This window comes from Aplidium turbinatum, chromosome 6 (genome assembly GCF_918807975.1).
Source record: "Aplidium turbinatum chromosome 6, kaAplTurb1.1, whole genome shotgun sequence".
In the NCBI taxonomy this organism is placed as follows: Eukaryota; Metazoa; Chordata; class Ascidiacea; order Aplousobranchia; family Polyclinidae; genus Aplidium; species Aplidium turbinatum.
The window spans coordinates 19,621,948-19,641,196 of record NC_137477.1 but is presented as its reverse complement, the minus strand read 5'-3'; the positions used below and the strand labels follow the sequence as shown (position 1 = coordinate 19,641,196).

General features: G+C 37.3%; 1 protein-coding gene across 1 annotated transcript; it reads right to left on the bottom strand.

Annotated features, from left to right (window-relative positions):
- Positions 1-1,116: 1,116 nt before the first annotated feature.
- On the bottom strand, positions 1,117-14,186 carry LOC145772351 (protein kinase C and casein kinase substrate in neurons protein 2-like). The gene is made up of 10 exons (XM_082584229.1): positions 14,121-14,186; positions 11,771-11,914; positions 11,414-11,542; positions 10,916-11,098; positions 10,247-10,339; positions 8,507-8,682; positions 7,716-7,836; positions 7,186-7,316; positions 4,237-4,412; positions 1,117-4,048 (listed from the first exon to the last, which is right to left on the bottom strand). Exons 1-10 carry the CDS (start codon positions 14,181-14,183, stop codon positions 3,939-3,941), a joined length of 1,326 nt encoding a protein of 441 aa, XP_082440355.1. The 5' UTR covers positions 14,184-14,186; the 3' UTR covers positions 1,117-3,938.
- Positions 14,187-19,249: the final 5,063 nt, after the last annotated feature.

Sequence of the window (19,249 nt, the reverse complement as noted above, 5' to 3'; positions counted from 1 at the left end):
TCGCGTTACAGCAATGCGGATACTCTACGCTTGCAAGGCATAATTTTTTGCAACAATATTTATAGCATTCCATATTTACATATTCTTTAATTTTATATAGCTTAATAGAATTTAATTCTGTTTATACGAGATCGTTCCTTCAAATTCTTGGAATTAGCGCAGGTGTTTGGAACTACTGCTGTTTGCACAGCCTTGTTACAGCTACGCTTATTTGGTTCTTGAAACAAATTTGTTGCCTTAGGCCAGGGGTCACCAAACTTTTTTCTCTGAAGGCCGGATTGCTGCGAGATTAACAGCTGCGGGCCGGATGCAAATTGCGAAAAGATATACAGGTACAACTATTTAGAATCTCCATTGGACTTGAATTGAGCACAATAAATAACAAAGTTAGCGATGGAATAGCAAAGTTGTGATGAAAATCGAAAGGTTGCTGGAAAAGTTATCCTCTGCTGTGATTGTCCCATTTGTGGTGGCCTATTGATAAACAGCAACGTCAGTCCTTTACAAAAAGTTTGGTAACTTTTTCTTTGACAGTTGTAATGCAGCTGTTATTTCCGCAGCATGTGGCGGGCTGGATGAAATCAGTTCGCGGGCCGGTTCCGGCTCGCGGGCCGTAGTTTGGTGACCCCTGCCTTATCGCATTACTTCTGCTAAAAATAAGTCTTGCCATGGCCATGCTGGGCACTTTAGTTTAGGCCTGATTTTAATGAAGTGACAAAATTGTCACCAGCGCCAGATCCCGTTCGGGTTTCCAGAGGAGAGAACAACTTCACCAGAATAGCACAGCGAAAAAATTCTGTTTTCTTTATAAAAAAACGAAATTTGTCTTCACCGAAACGATTATTGTCCAGTTTACAGTTAACTAAAATAGTTGGCGCTCGACTTCAAACAGTTTTGTGATGACAAACCGTATGTCCAGTTCAGACACAAGTCTGTTCCGAGCTTTAACAACATAATACGTACAGTAGTTGATTACTAAAGTATACGAAAGAATATTTCCGTTTTGCTCAGTGCCATCGGTGTTTTATTTTCAACGAGGTCAAAATAAGTCATAGAATGTAGTCTAGCGCAGCAGCAGCTGAGTTGTCATGTTCTCAACATATATCAGCCGCACGATAAATCAAAGTACGTTTTATTTAATTTTCGAACACTTTACTGTTAATTGGTACGAAATACAACAGAACGCGAAAAGTGATTTAAAGTATAAATTAACGCGAAATATACTGTACATAAGTGTACAACACACCGGATATGTACAAGACTTGACAAAAATAAAAATATATTAACATAAAAATCTGCTCGCAAACGTAAAAGGACCATGTTGATTTTCTTGCACAAAACTTACGTCTATTCAATGTTACTTGACATTAACAGATCGACAAAAATTAACCAAATTGTAAAAATAAAAAACGCAACAAATTGCGTTCATCCTTGCTGGTTATGAGCAAGCATTCCACAGACAGCAAAATCCGTCATTTTATATTGATTCAACGTCTGCAGACGTTGAATCAATATAAAATGACGGATTTATGTTTTCTGGGTCAGCACAAATAGGAAGATGATCAATGAATGCTTGCGTTGCAGCTACAACGTCATATCTTGCTCTGTCATAATTATCACCAGTTAAAATCTCTATACACTCGTATAGCAACGCCGTTGAAAATGCTAACTTAAAATAGAAAAGCTCTTGCGATCAAGAAGCCATCAAGATCAATCACATGTTTGCAAGCCATAAAGAATGTCAACATTCAAAAAGGAAAGCTATCTTTAGCTTACTTACAAATGCAAATCTTAGCGTTGCTCAAGCTACAAGGTCACAAACATGGGCAAATATCGAACTTTAGAACTAAAACTACACGAAACTTAAATCGCCGTAAAGAAAATATAACGCAAAATTAACATACAATATGATCATACTTGTTGTCAATCGTTGAAGCAAAATTAGCATAAGCACGTTGATTGAGAAACAGAAAACAATGAAAACGCTTTGTCATGACAAACTAGAAACGATGCTCACCAGGCAGGGTTACGACTCAAAATCCACACAAATCGGTTACCAAACAGAAAATTAATCCCTTTTTACACGAAAAAAAAAAAGTAAAAAAGATAGCTTTTTGGATGGGATATTGCCAGACTCAAGAAATCTATTCTAGCCAACCCACACCCAATCTACTTCAACACCCTGCTAGAATGTGTTTGGTAATTTCAAGGCTCGTTTCGTACACACGGGCCCACCATCACTGTTATCAAGAGCTGCATCAGAGATACGACAGCAAGCACACGTCAGCTATATTCTCTGCTAATCTGACGTTACGTAACCACACCGATTTACGTTCTTACGTAGCGTTACGTAACCTTACGATTTACGTCATTGAAAAGAAAACAACAAATAACCATATTCAACACTCTAAACTTGCATATTGTGTGGCGCCTCAATAATACTTCCAACACATTGATGACCTTTACAGAACAAGGTGCACACCCAAAACAAAGCACAAATGCACACTGAAGTGTGGAGCATCACAAGCTGCTGTCTAGCCTGGACAGTGGACACAAACCGTGCGGGCTGACCAAAAACACCAATATTCACATGCAAAAATTACAGTACCGATAGTAGAAACTAATCCAAGCACACATTGAAAGAAGCGCAATTAAGCAAAGTAACGTTTCGGTTTTAGGCTACACCAATCCAACCATTGTTAACATACAACAAAAATATGTTTGAATTATAATTGAACAAGTTCTATTGAAATGATAATAAACCAACTTGTTCAAATGCTCAGACCCAGACGGGACATCAGTCGCTTTTTAAAATTTATTCAGTAGTAGCGATAAAGAATGGGATTCGTTTTGATTGTCATAAACCTTGCAGTGATAACACAAAAGGGCTCAAATCATAGACCAGGCATTCATGGAGTTTGCACCACTGAATTCTTGCCGCGTTTCTGAGAAGCTTATCTTTTTCACATAACTTTGACGTCTGATAGCGTAATTTTTTTAAGTTAAAACTGTCGTTTGAAATAAAATCAGAATAATTGATCTCAACAAAGAAGCGGTGCTAAAGACGGCTGTGTATTGTCACATAGGAACATAGATTTTTAGTTGTTGGTTATTGCAAAGTATCAATAAAGCGGCAGACTGACGAAGAAATACCCGAAGCCATTTCTTGGTATAATAACAACCCTTGTCGAAATTTTACGAGAATACAACGCAGCCACATGCGGATGACGCATGGTGCTGCTTTGATTGAACAGAAGAAAACAGACGTGAAACGGAGATTCTCACAAAGCATAGATTGCCACCAATGTTTGAGACGAAAGCAGCCTAACTAATGGACAATTGGATACCAATACGCTAATGCAGTGATTCTTGCAATGTAACAAAATGACTATTTCGAATACTTTTACACCAAATTCAGCAATGTATCGAATCATCTGACTTCAACAAGTACAATTGTACACAGCATGAAAGTTTATCGACTTTTTAAAATATAAAATATTGCATACAGTGGGATGTGCACAGGGTTATATTCCACAGTAGTATGATTATGGGCGACCGTGACGAACGAAGACTACAATGTATCCACCAGTGGCGCAATTGAGTCATACAAACAATCAACTGAATGCAACAATGTTGTTACTGAATGTTAAATTTTAATTCACTGCTACGTGAAAAATATCTGCTCTTGAAGCAAATCACAATGGAATGTACGGAAACTTTAAGAAATGAACTTTCAAATGAAGGTCATTTTTCTGATTTAAACTTTACAATAAAACGAATATTAGCAAACACCCCAGTGATTTATCTCAATAAGCGGATTCACTTTACTGTCACTAGAATGATAAATCAAGCGGTGGATATTAAATCCTTTGTTTAGTAGACAGGGCAGACGGAGATTGCGTGCTTGGATGCTAGAGCAAGCGGTGATGAACGAAAACTTAAAGAACTTGAACATAATTAGCAGGGTATAGTCCAACTTTCCCGTTACTAAGTTTTCCTTTGCACCAGCCCTGGTCGTCTTCGTCCTCCAACTTGAGCAGAGTTTCACCTAAAAATAAAAACAATTCATTAACACTTAAAAATCTCAGCCAGCCAATAGCTGTTCATGCAGAGTCTGAACAGCACGTGCAATTCTCTAAATTGCCAACCCCAGTAACTGTATTTTAGTTCAATTGGATTGAAGCTGCATTAACGAGGCGTGTAGGTTACAAGGTCGGCATAATAAGAGATGATTACCTGCAGCAAAAGATAACTCGTCGTCTTCTACTCCCTCGTAATCGTAAACCGCCTTAACAGGAACACCGCCACTTGCATTTTGGTTCGGGGGGGTATTATCTGTTGCAGAATTCTGGAATGGGTTTTGATCATCGTCGCTCCACGAATTAAGCGGCTTGGGCTTCCCGTTGTTCACCCTGCGCGTTTGAAACAAATTTCTGTCAAATCAGTTTTTGTTGTAACGTCTGTTCTTTGAAAGCTGTAAAGAAGAAAGAAGAAGATACTGCAAAGTATAAAGTACATGTAAATATTTCACAGTAAAGTGAAAGATACCATGCATAATTTGAGCTCTCTCATCTTGATGAGATCATGGGAAAAAAAAGAATTGTGCATTATCAGATTCATCCGTCAGTGACAGTAGTTCCAATAATCCTTCAGTCATCCATGCTGAATCTCATTCAAGGTAAACAGTCAGGTTTAAAGTAGTCATAGTTTGTGCCTTATAGCCTATTATTTCACAGGTAGCCTATGATGATTATTGCCAATTTAAAAACTTGGCAACAAAACAGCTCATGAATACAACGACTTACGTTCATAGCTCATAACACCTCATAACACAGCTCATAGCGATAAAGGTTAAAAGAAGGTTGCTCAAAGGGGACAAAACTCCGTTTTTAAACACTTGACAACCCATCCATAGCTTTTTTAATTTTGCCAGCTGAATCGATTCACATTTGTGATTCCTTTGCTAGCCAATGTGTTGTCTGCAGTGCACATATATTCGCTCTTTCTCAAAAACAACCAATGGATTTGTAACTATAAATAGAACATTCCACTGACTGATACGAACAAATACAAGCAGGTACGCAGCATTTGTGTTGTTTTAGGCACAGCCAAAAGCAACATTAATAAAACGCCTATTGATCCAGAGCACTGAACACAAGCGAAATAAAATGTTTAATTAACCTTCGCAAACAGACGTTCATACCACATTGTAAAGTCACAAATCAAACCACTTCCAGTTACTACCCAGTACCCAGTGGATCACTGAAGGGGTCTATGACCCTTGTCACTACTTCTGGGAGACCTGCGGGTCAGAATGGTGCCCAATGATTGGCGTAAAGCAGTGAGAATAGATTTGTCTAATATGATGGATGAGCGAAAATAACACACAAGTTGAAAGCAGACAGTCATCCACAAATCTTAGTAACTACAAAGTCCCATATATGTGAAACACGAAATTGTTTAAGTTTAGTACAACTACCCACCTACCCAAACAACTGAATCTATGCAAAAAACGGTTGATTTGCTGAGTGGGATGGATAACTCCCGCACAACGACATCAAATACAAAGCATAGCCCACGTAAAGACAATGTGTTTTAATTCCCAATAGAATACACACAACTACTGTAGATGTACTGTTAGGTAGACAGCGTTATGTCATTAAGAACTTCCTGTAAACTTTTTGTCTTCTTAACTCACTCAGTGAATGTAGTAAGCCACAACTACAAGGACGACACAAACCAAACCTCAACAAAGGTTTTGTTCTATGACATCATCCATCGTATGGATTCAAACTGTGCACATGAAATAACCACAGTGGCTGGTACAGTGCCAGGCACACGCACTATACAAACAGAATCTAGAATGCTGGAAATCATTGTGACCACAGTCACTTGCACTCAGTGAAATATGCTTTTGAAAACACTATTTCAAATAGCAACAGTTTTGCTAATAACTTTTTAGGAATTTGGTGAGTGGGTCCGTTACAAGCGAGGTGCTTAACGCATACAACAAACCAGTCGTTTTTACATTGATGTAGACGTTGAATTAATTTAAAAAATGACCGATTTGTCGTCTGGGTACAATCTTATATCTAAAAAATGAAGAATTTTTTTCCAATGTATACGATAACGGATTCTTATAAGCAGCGTTAAGCCGTCAAGTCAAAGCAGCGTCGCAGACTAACTGCACACACGCCATAAAACCAACCAGGCTTTTTGTTGGTTGGAAATTTGGAAAACGATAAAAACCAAACAGTGTGGATGAAATGCTATTGAAAAGCCTGTGCTTAATTTACTTTCGAAACGCGACGGAGCCTTCGGAAACATTTTCCCATTATATTATAAGCTAAGAGTACAAACGCGATCGTGTAGATTTTTTGACAAGCTGAAGCAAAACATTGGTAAAACGAACCGACACACAACGACACATCACTGCATTGATGAGACCCAGAAGATTGAAACAAAAATCTAGCTGCACTTTCTGTTCTTTGTGAAGCACAAAACTACTTTGGTGTTCATTTGAATGATGCAAAAATAGTAAAACCGTGCAGTGTTGCTTCAAACTTGGCTTTATGCGTTGGTGGTAAAAGAAAATAAAAGCTGTACCTAAACGCAATGTAACAACGTGGTTTACAACACTGAAAAAGCCAAGCGGTGAAGCTTCCCATTCATATGAATTGCACTTGCGAGCGATAACACGTAATACGTCACGCACTAGATCCCCTAAATGCACAACCAATTCTTCATGTCGATAATACGTCTCACAGACGTTGCGTTAACATATTAATGACGCATATTCCGAGTCAGGAGAGCTACATAGTTCACAAGTCAAACAACTGGTAACTGCAGTTAGTTAATGATTAAGCTTGAAAAGTTATTTAAAAAGATAAGCAATTACTCCAAGGTGAACTGCGCCAACCGCGCCCAAATACATTTATAATGATCTTTAAAGGAATATTTCATGATCATTGAAGGGTGAATATTTTTCGAAAACAAATTGTTCTATAACATCATCCAGTTTGCTGAAAATAATTTAGAAGTCCAAATAAATTCTCAAAAGTTATTAAGTGTATTGAGTATGTCATTTCTATTTGTAGGTTGTTTCATAACGTTCATATAGTATTAACAGCGTTTTTGGCTGATATGCTTTCCCCATCGGAAGCACAACAAGTGGGGCAAACTTACGTAGTTGTTTCACTGATGGGTGAAAATTGTTTTGCGGCGATCCCACCGACTCCCGCGACATGTTTTGATGCTTTGCTTCCCTGCTGTCGGCTGAGTGTCCTTTGCATGTGGATTCTTTCAGGGTCGTATTCCTGGAAAGAAACCGCGGTTGAAGCGCGTAAATCTACTTCAAATTCGTTTGAAGACCCAGGCAACAAAATCCGTCATTTTTACATTGCTTCAACGTCTGCAGACGTCGAATCAATGTAAAAAACGGTTGATTCGGTGTCTAGGAATAACACTAGCAAAACAAACTATTAAGTAAAAAACATTTTTCACACTTAAACCGATGCAATTACAATAAAGTTCTAAGTATGAATCAAGCACTTCTACGAACATGTCTTCAAAACATGGCCCGTTTTACAAGAAAATGTTAAGCAATTGCAAGATATTGCTAGGTGACAAATTGCGTTCGTTTTACACCACCATAACCAGGCATAGACTCGCTGAAAGACGCATCATTTACTTCTATTTACAAAAACAAAAATTACTTCAAACTGAGGCCAATTCATGGGCATGTCAGGTCCGTAATATGTTCTCCACCATTGCAGATCATCCTGGGCGTCGACACGACTGATGACATTCTTCAGATCCGCATAAACTGATGAGTACCTAGAGAAGAATGATTTGTTACGCCTACTTGGATATGGTGATCTGCTTGGAAGAGCAAAATGCCAGAAGTTTGGTGGTTTCACAATCACTAAAGAACTTTTGCCTTGACAAGACACTGATGACATACTTGAATGTGGAAACGAAGATCGGCTTCCTGTCCACCAACTACAATTCTTAAACAAGCAGCATCAAGCATGGACATTTATATAGAATCTATCAGTTTTATTTCGGGATGAAAACGGAAAGCCTTTTTATACTGCAAAGAGCAAATCCCAATACCACCTGCAGTTCTTGTTCAATGACGTATATTATGCAAACCTGTAGCCATTGAATAAACTGAACCTTATATAAATTGAATAGAAAATTTAATATATACCGTTTACGTATTCTTTGTTAGAAGTTTACAAACGCTTTTTTGTATAAGACAAGGTGAATGAATACGAAGCTAAAAGCAATTGTACACACGTCACACAATGGCTGCACCAAAGCTATGAATCACAACTTATAATTAGATGCTGCTTTGTCGTTAAAGGTCTCGCCGGCCTTCGAACTATTTGCAGACAACAACGTATGACCAAGATGACGACGCAGGTTCATGGCTGAACGCTACTACGTCAGCAACAATGACTTTAAAGAACAACCTCAAGAAGAGCACAATGTTGAAGCTTACTCTGGTTCGTCTGATAAATCCAAATGCTTGTGAACGAGGAAGAAAATATCTTTGAAAAAGTCGAGTCTCTTTTCTTCAAAGTCCTGGCACTTGGTGAAGGCCTTCTCCATGTCTTCCATGTATCTTGGAGTGTCGTTGGTGAGCGTATTAACGGCCTGTTCGTATTTTTCTCGAAGCTGAAGAAAAAGTATTTTGCTTTTAAGGTAAATGAACAGGTTAGTAAGGTGGCATGAATATTTCTAACATTTTTCTCATCATCAGGTTTACCAGCAACACAAGATGACAAAGCGTAGCACGATAAAGTATCATCCAAATTAGAATTGAGCAGTACTGTACTTGCAAAGCGGGGCCCAAAAATAAATGCAACTGATTTAATTTTTCCCAGCATTCATTTAACTAATATCTGATTCCTGGACAAATTGCAGCTTTTTAACTATAGTTTACAGATTTTGCTTAAAAAAGGAAATATTTTAACTTGGCTACTGCAAACCGCAATTCAAAGTTTACCGTAAGCTAGCCATCTGTGTCTTCTTCGTAAAACCGGCATGATTGCCCCAAAGCAACTTTGGAAGAAAGAGTTGTCATTAAATTCTACTAAAGGAAAGAGAAACAGTTGTGACTATCAGCAGAAGTCTAAAGCAAGTGATGATGATGCTATAAACTACAGCACTCGACGAGGTGGGTGAAGCGAATCAATTACTCACATTTTGTTAACATTGCTCATTAATATTAACAGACGCATCGCTTTATTGAGCCAGCTGAATCACAAGAAGTGCAGGTGTGCAGTAGAGATTGTGGATTCACCGGGGTATTCAAAAATGTGTGCATATCACCTCACGGAGGCTGACAAACAAGCCCTCCTTGAAGCTTGTTCTGAACTTCTGAATCTGGAGTACTGTCAGAGACAAAACCTTTTTGCACCAAATAGCAACCAGAAATGTGGCATGGGTTCATTACTGCGAACCAGAGAGCATCAATGAAGTGTTGAGTGCTGATGACATTCCACCTCACCACACACGAAAAACATCAAATCTCAGCAGTTTGCAGAAACGGTAATGATGACGTATTCTGAGATGCGGGTATGATCCTGTGTACTTTATGTCCAAAGGAGCAACAATCAGATGTTTATACCGACACATTAAAAAAAGTTGAAACTAAAAATATTAGGAAGAGTTCAGCCTGCTTTGGACATGTCCAAGGTTTTGTTCCAATATGACAATGCCTCACGCTAGACTCAAAATCCGTGAAGCCATCAGCTCTTTTGGTTGTACAACAATTGCATTATCTGACTTTCATTTGTTTAGGTTTATTGCTCTTCAAAGAAACTTTCAGAGTGCAATATTTCCGCATGGCGCATGACATAGTGGTCAAAACAACTGTCAGAAGTGGTTGAAAACCCAATCTGTAAAATTTTACAGTGAGGGAATATGTGCACTTGTTGGATAAAGAAAAAACAGCTAGACAGAAAATTACCCTGAGAAGTAACTATAATAATCTCATGCCATATACTTCCTTTTGGATTGGATGTGCAATTTGTGTACCTTTAAAACTCAACGTTAAACTTAACCTACAGTAGTTGCATCACTTTCTGAACCTCTTTCTAAATCAACAAAATATGCAAAAAACTAAAATGCCATACGTACAACAAGTCTAAATGGATTGCTCCTTGCCCTTTTAACATGACAATCATGACAAACAATAACCATGCGACAACATATGAAGCAAAGATGTTATTTTTACCTTTGCTCTTTCTACTCCCTTTTTCTCTACCAATTCTTGCAACTTCTTTGTTTTGTCTGGAGCTAACGTAGTGTCACTCTTAGCACTGTTTTCCTGAAAGTGAATCATTAAGTTTAGTCCACACACATCGAATAGTGATATGATTAATTAACAAACTACTGACTTAAACCTTCACTATATATTGGTTTTTTTTTAAGACACAGCCACATGCTCTTGAGCGGTGTCGAACCGGCGCCCTTTCGAGAGTCGCTCTAGGGCTCTCACCACTTGGCAATGCAGCCGAGGACACAATGCCGCCTTTGAGACTAGAGTTTAGAAGCTGTGATCAGAATATCAAAAACATTAGTTCCTTGAATTCTTAGTTTAAATGATGGTACTTTGAGATAAGTGCATTCACAAATGTAGCAGTCATCATCTATTTTGCTTCAAAGAAGCCTGGTCTTTATCCCGAAACATGAGGGTCGACTAGTTGTCTGCAGCGACTCCTCTCGTGATGAAACAAAATGGACAATGGAGCCTATGAGAGAATGAAAGCTCTACATGAAATGTTGTCATTTTATAAGGCTTTGGGCTGAACTGTTTAAGTGTTCAATGCAATCATGGGGCAAAAATACATGACATATATTGTAATGTGTAAATGTTAAACAAGAATTATGAAAACCCACAAACCTGCACTTGAGCAGTGCGCTCTTCTTTGCACATATTGAAATAACTTTTCTTTGCATCATTTACTTTCTTCAAATATTTTGCCCATTGTTTTTGTGCCCTAGCAAATTCATCCTGGCAAACTTTAGTTTCTTTTAACCCACCAAGTGTCAAGCTGTGATAATTGTCTTTCTTCCACTGTTTCACCTGAAAAGCAATTTGTCTTAAAAATTACATCCAAAATCAACAAAGCCACATAAAAATGCAATGTAATAGTTATATACTTTAGTTAGTGTTGTTTTAAGGCTAATTTTTAGACAGACAAATAGAACATGTGCTGGTGCTGCTTAACAATACACAGAAAATCAAAAAGGAGGGACTAAAAAGAAACAAGGACACAATTTTTGAGAAGTTATTCCTCTCAATATCTTCCGACAACAAACATATCATCAATAGGACTTTTTTTTGGCTGAAATGCATAGCCTTAGTCCTTCCTTAAATACTGCCAATTAATCAACATACCTTTTCATAAGGATCTAAGATTAAATTTTCTTTCATTTTTAAATGAAGTTGAGCAACTCGATCAGCTTCATTAAGCATATTAGACCATGATGACTCCAGAGTATGATAAGCGGAATTCTTTTCAATCATCTAAAATAAAAATTTTGAAAATAAAACTTCTCTGTGAGAGATTTAACACTATCAACTAGCATGTTATTATCATTAAAATATTTTAATTCAGTTCATCGCAGAACAAAGTTTACGAATTGCCTTAACCAATTCATCAGATTTTTCTACTTTATTCCTTGTAGATGCAATATACTAAGATGTAAATTACAAAACCTAGCAAAAAGGGTAATAAAAGTTAAATACACTAACTTTGTGAAACTTGTTACTCCAAGACTTTAACTGTTTGTTATAATTTTCTTCAATAAGTGCTCTTTCTTTAATGAAGGACATGAGATCATCACACAGTTTCAAACCGTTGTCAATTCTTGAAACAGTTCGTTTGTATTGATTCACCTTTTAACACAATATGTAATATTAAGTGCAATATATATACAGTTAGAGCTCGACCGATATATCGGTCAGCCGATATGTATCGGCCGATATCAGGTGTAGCCGATATATCGTATCGGCTATTTTTCGCCGATAAACATCGGCCAGCAAAAGCACACTCAAAACCAGCCATGCATGCCTTTAGAAGAAACACAAGTTTCTCAAACGTGCTTGCATAGCACAAACAATTGCTGTGAGAATATAATTTCCCGCCCATTCTAGTGCGAGCATCTAGAAAATGTTAATACTGTATCCCTTAGCTTCAATTCAAGCAGGAAAAATTTCGAGTTTTACGTTGCTTCAACGATTGATGACATTGAATCAGTGTAACAAAGGGGAATTTTTCGCTAAGAATCGATGGGAGTGCGGGTGTACTTCTACACTAACCACGCACAGCTTATTTCAAGTCTTACGTCACAATGCCTGGCTTTGATCTCCGAGTGATATTGATAAGGCAAGATTCGTTACAAAATGAGATCATACGAGTAGGCTATCGCAGCAAGATGCAGCAAAATTTGGTATTACAGTAAGAAAGAAAAGGTCCAGGGAAAATTAACTTTTGTTCACATGACACGCAAAAATAAACCCAAAGAAAAAATCCTAGTGAAACTTTGCACAGAAGAAAATAGTAGCGTCATTGTAGAAGTTGCAAAAATAAAGAAAAAATCCTGGTGAAACTTTGCACAGAAGAAAATAGTAGCGTCATTGTAGAAGTTGCAAAAATAAACCCAAAGAAAAAAGCCTAGTGAAACTTTGCACAGAAGAAAATAGTAGCGTCATTATAGAAGTTTTCCGATTCGTGCCCAGAGCATTGTGACGCAAGAAGCCACACGACCTCTTTCGGTGGAAGTTATGCGGCGTAATTAAGCAAGCAACCACCTGCGCCGAGTCCCGGGCGGGTGGGCCGCGCCCGCCGAACATTTCAGGAATTAAAAAAAAAAATTAATTCAATTTTAAGTCCAAAAATTTCTGTAACCATCTGCCACCTTCTAATACTAGCCTACTTACCTTATTCGCAAGGTTTTGTCGCCATATGATAGGCCCTACTAGACCTACTAATTAAGCGATTAGTTTTTGTCAATTATTGCCATGTTACATTCATGCAACGTTAAACAACGTTGATTCGCCGTGAGACGAGCAAAAGTGTCCAGCCGCGCCGTTTGTCTCCACTCTGCCACTCGTAAGCCCAGTGCTATAAATCAAGTAAATTGCGCAAACCTGTGAGGAACTTCATTCGCAGCAAAAGTCTGACCGCAATTTCCACTGCTGTTACATCGTTTTAACATCGCCAGATGTTAAATCGGTGTAAAAACTGTAGCATTGTTCTTCAAAGGAGTAATTTTCTCTCAAACGACGTCATCAATTAACTCTGCTGCTAAAATGCTCTATGTTGTCGTCTCAACCATCACAGTTGCGTCTGTTACGTCACTGATATTAAACTGTGCACTACTGAACAGTGCACACGTGTTGGTTTGGCCGGATGAAACCGTTGGTTGTCACTCATTAGTTGCAATTCAGCTCTTTCGTTAACTGTTCTATTGTAGATTCAATGTAAACTCGGTTCAATAGCGCAGTTTATCGCTAGATATTTGCAATTTATAGTAGTAGGAACTAGGAAGCCTAGATCTTGGACCTTGGTGGCAGGAAAACAACAGTGGAGTTCTTCATTATTATTGGTGATCACGACGTGACGTGACAGTATGTGTTCGCCCGCCCAGCTATTTTGAAAACTCGGCGCCTATGACAGCAACCAATGCATAAACTTTCTTGGACTGGTTTGTTGCTTAATAACCTTGTTGGTAACAAATTTTTCGTAATTGATATATATCGGCCGATATATATCGGTATCGGCCTAAAAATTTCATAAATATCGGTATCGGCCTGAAAAAGTGATATCAGTCGAGCTCTATATACAGTAGCATCATAGTACAGTACATACATGTAGCATTATATAGTTCAAATATTTTATACTATTGGTAGGTACACATTTTCAAACAAATAAACATGCGGCAAACAACATGACTTAGTAAGTGCTACATATCTGTACAATATGATCAAGATGTTCATTTGCTTACAGGTTTTGATAAACAATCCCTGTGTTTTAGAAGTCCTTCTTGTTATTAAAATGACTATGACTTTGCCACAAACCATAATGCAAACAAAAAATCACCTCCCAAAAACTTCCATTTGTATTTTCAACAGCTCCATCATCAGAGGCCAATGTCATAGACATGGTGCTACACTATATGCAATACGTTAGGCCAAGAATTTTGTAAATTTGTAAAAAAAAAGCCAAGGTTTAATACGGTACTTGAAATTATCAAAAGATTACAAAAACAGCTAGAAAATATATTATATATATACCGGATCCTATAAATGTCACAAAAAAGCAGGTTACTTCCATATGAAACTACAAACAATTCATAAATGCAAAATGATTACGAGTTGTTTCATCACCATAATCATGTTCCTTTCTCGTATTGAGGATTGGAAGCAATTTGCCATTGTTCACAAACATGAGCTTTTTGTACTGGACTTCCATAATTTGATTTCATCCATTTAGAGATGTTTGTTGTCCAAATTATCCTTTGTCTGCCTCTTTTCACAGAGGCTATTCTTACACGGAATGGCCCGTTTCGGCTAGTCCGATTCGGCTGATCCGATTCGGCTAGTCCGATTCGGCTATTACCCTTTTCGGCTACAGCCCGATTCGGCTAGTCCGATTTGGCTGATCCGATTCGGCTAGTTCCCTATTGGGCTACAGTCTTTAGCGGTTAGTTCCCTATTCGGCAATTTTTTGAAAATCCAACGATAATCCTTCTGTAATCCAACAAAATCCAACATCGTTTCTTTTGCATTCCGACAAATTTAGCGAAAAATGTTTGAATAATTAAATTTCTTTTACAGTTGAAATTATCGAAGCTTTAGATGAGTGGGGTTTTGACCTAACCATTGAGATCTTAAAACTAAAAAGCGAATTAAATTTATTTTTGAACTATTACTGTTTGCTCAGATGAAATTGACATGTATCATGCGTCGCCGTCTGCATGCAAACTTAGAATATATTAGAATCCTCAACTATTACAAAATTCTAAATCCAACGACGCTTTCTGTTTATTTACTGTAGAGAATTTTGTATTTTGATCTCGAAGCTTTAGATGAGTGGAGTTTAGACCTAACCACTGAGATCATAAATCATATTTATGACACCGGTTACATCCCTAGTGATATGGTACGTTCCATATTCATAACTTTACCAAACCAAACCGGAGCAACAGAATGCTCACTCCACAGAACAATTAGCCTTGTGAATTACGTAACAAACAGCTTACTCCAAATCATGTTGATGCGATTGAGACCAAAACTACAATCGGAAATTTCAACAGCACAATTTTTATTTGTTCCAGACAAAGGGACCACAAAAGGAATTTTTACATTAAAAATGATAACAGAGAGATGTGTCCGATCTCCAGATCTTATCAACGCTTACAGTGAGATGATTTTGAGAGACATCGAACATATGAATGGAGTAAAGGTTGGGGTACAAAATGTAACAAGCTTGAGATACGCTGATGAATGATGATACAGTCCTGATAGCAGAATCTGCAAACGATCTACAGGACTTATTAAATTGTGCTGTCAATAACAGTACACGAATGGGTAAGAGTTAAATTCAAACACAGAATGTATGACCGTATCAAAAATGAAAACTTATCCAAATTGCAACCATACATTCAATGGTGTGTTGCACTCAATGGTGTGAAACAAGTTGATAAATTGAAATATCTTGGGTACACTATAACTTGCGATGGCAAAGTGACACTGAAATTAAAAAGAGAATCGCTATAGCAAAGGATACTTTCAGTAAAATGAGCGTAGTCTTCAGGAATCGCAACATGACAACAAAGACCAAAATTAAACTTTTGAAAGCATATGTAATATCAATTCTAACCTACGGATGTGAATGCTAGACAATAAGTAACGATATGATAATAAGAACAGTTAGAAGGCGCCAGATGCAATTTGTAGGTCATATTTACAGACAGGGAGATTTGGGATGGGAAAAAGAAGCAGTGGCCGTCAAAGATTAACTTATTTAAACAGATTGAATCAATGGGCCACAAACACAACAGTTAAAACGAACGATTTTATACGAATGGCAAATGACAGAAAAGATTGGAAGACCATGATCGCCAACGTCTGTATCAGATGAGACACATAATCATCATCAATCGTTTCTTTTGCATTCCGACAAAGAAAAATAAATTGAATTGAAATTTAGCGAAACATAAAAAGCGAATTGAATTTATTTTTGGACTATTAAATTAAAATGTTGCTCACATAAACTTGACATGTATCCTGCGTCACCGTCTGTATGCAAACTTAGAATATATTCGAATCCTCAACTATTACAAAATTCCAATCCCTAGTTTAACAAGTCAATACAATCAATACGGTACATAACAAGTAGGGTGGGTCGAAACGGACTTTTTCTCCGATTTCATTGCTACAAACTTTCTTTCTTGCGAATAATCATAAAACGACATTCCTGAAAGTTTGAGCTTGATCGAACATCGTCTTCATTTCTAAAAATGCTGATTCTTGCCAGTGTTTACTACCTGTGAAATAAGTAGGGCCAGTAAAAGTCATTAAAGTCATATTTTTTTGGTAATGCAGAAAGTTGTCAAACCGATAACAGTGAAACAACGACGTTTCTACGGTGTCTATTTAAGAAGTTATAAAGTCATAAAAAGTTATATTTTCTGTTTTAGATCATAAAATATGACTTCATTTTTACTTCAAAATACAAAGATTGAGCCGGAGTAACTTTGTAAATGCAGTTCAAACAGCTCCTGTAGACATTGAACTTTGATAATAATTTGTGGAAGGGAGGCAATGAGAGTTCTCACGCTGAGTCTCACTTAGCATTGGAAGCAACATTTTTATTACTTTCTGTAGCCTAGTAATAGCGCTTGCTGTTTGATGTTAATTTGCATTGTGACATCATCTTGACACATTATTTTGCAACACACAATCCAGTCTCTGAACATTATAAACACTTGCAGTAGGCCACTACGTCGCTAATAAGCTGAACCGTCGTAACTCCAAAAATGCAGTTTTGAGAAGTCAAGGGTACTTTTCGAGTACAGAGCTTTGACTCGTACTACTAAGTAGCTGGTTTGGTAGGTAGGCCTACACATAGGCGCCGACTTTTATTTTTGCACGGGGTGGCAGATAGCACAATATGGCAACCTATAAACTTTCAAACTGCATGTTTTTGTTTGATTTTTACTAAGCATTCGAAAATTGCATTTTTTTAATTTGAAAATAGATATTCATTTAGGGGGTGGAGCTAATTTTATTTCCGAGTATTTTATAGCTGTCATAATTTATAGCGATATTAAGCAGTTTAAAATTTTTCAAAAAAGATTTTTGGGAGAGGCAATGGAAAGATCGTATTTTATTGATTAATAAATCCCATTGTAAACCTAACAAATGTAACAATGACTTATGAAAAGTAACAAATAAAACGATCCCAACAACAAGGAAACAAATCGTAGCCACGTGTTGCGTAATCTTCACGTAGCTTGCTTGATGTTACGCAAGTATCATGCTTGTGACAAAAACAATCATTTTCTTCGCAATACTGTATTGGTTCACCTCTTGCTTTACGTTGACTTGAAGCGAAAACCAATAATCAAAAAAAGATTTAAACGTCCGTTCAAATTACATTTATTTGCAGTAAGTAATGTAACCTAAACGGGGTGGCTGCCATCATGCCATAGAGGTTATGGGGTGGCGTGGCTGGCCACCCCGCAAGTCGGCGCCAGTGGATGCATTAGACATTTGAATTTTTGTAGTGATTTTCAAGTGAAATAGAAGTGTTTTGTTAGTTGTTCGAGTGTGTTATTGTTCAAAATACATGTAAAAACTTACATACGAGTTATTAATTAGAGATTAGCATAAATTTGATGCTTAAAACAAAGTCATATATTATCATATATTTCAAAAAATAAAGTCATATTTTTCAATTTTTTAGGTAAAAAAATGGCCCTAGTAATAAGTAATAGCACAACGTCACTATCAAAGCAGTTGTTATTATTAGGGTAGGGCAGTCCGTGGTGCATTCCCAGGTCCAACGTCAATGCAGGTGAACAACGGTTGCAATTATTACAATTCAAGTACTTGACATTTCTTGGCACATTTTCTCAAATGATCAAAATATAGTCATCATAACACACATTATTACCTGATTTGTTGCCACACAAGTGTTGATGCGAGCCTTGCATTTCTCATCACGTCGGGAACAACGCCAGTATTTCTTAAGCCCGTCTGGACTATATTGAGCTAGTTGAAACATGTAGCCATCATGTAGAAAAACCTCACCTTTGCGCTGCGTACTAATCGATTCCTCTGCCATGATCAAGTAACATCAACTGAGAGTCTAACGAAGGAACTAACCAAAGGAATTTCAGGTCATGTAACGCCGAAACCCAGGTTTACTCTAAACTGCCACTTAGGTTTTAACTTCATCTTTTATTGCAAACGCTATTTGGCAACTGTCTTTTTTTCGTTGACACGTTTTCGCTGAGACTTTATCTCATTAACCCCTATTGGTAATCATGAAAACTGTTGTTTTCATGTAAAACACATATTTTGAACGAACCCAGACATCAAAACTCGTCATTTTTACATTGATTCAACGTCTGCAGACGTTGAATGAATGTAAAAATGACAGATTTTGCCGTCTGGGAAGGCACTCAAAGGTAAACACTGGATAAAATGCAAGAATGCAAAAGATACCATATTGTCGAATTAAAATACAAAATTCTCTAAATAAACAGAAGAACCGGACATACATTTCTCTGTTATCATGTTTAATGTAAAAAATTCCTTTTGTGGTCCCTTTGTCTGGAACAAATAAAAACTGTGCTGTTGAAATTTCCGATTGTAGTTTTGGTCTCAATCTCATCAACATGATTCGGAGTAAGCTGTTTGTTACGTAATTCACAAGGCTAATTGTTCTGTGGAGTGACCATTCTGTTGCTCCGGTTTTCTTTGGTAAAGTTATGAATATGGAACGTACCATATCACTAGGGATGTAACCGGTGTCATAAATATGATTTATGATCTCAGTGGTTAGGTCTAAACTCCACTCATCTAAAGCTTCGAGATCAAAATACAAAATTCTCTACAGTAAATAAACAGAAAGTGTCGTTGGATTTAGAATTTTGTAATAGTTGAGGATTCTAATATATTCTAAGTTTGCATGCAGACGGCGACGCATGATACATGTCA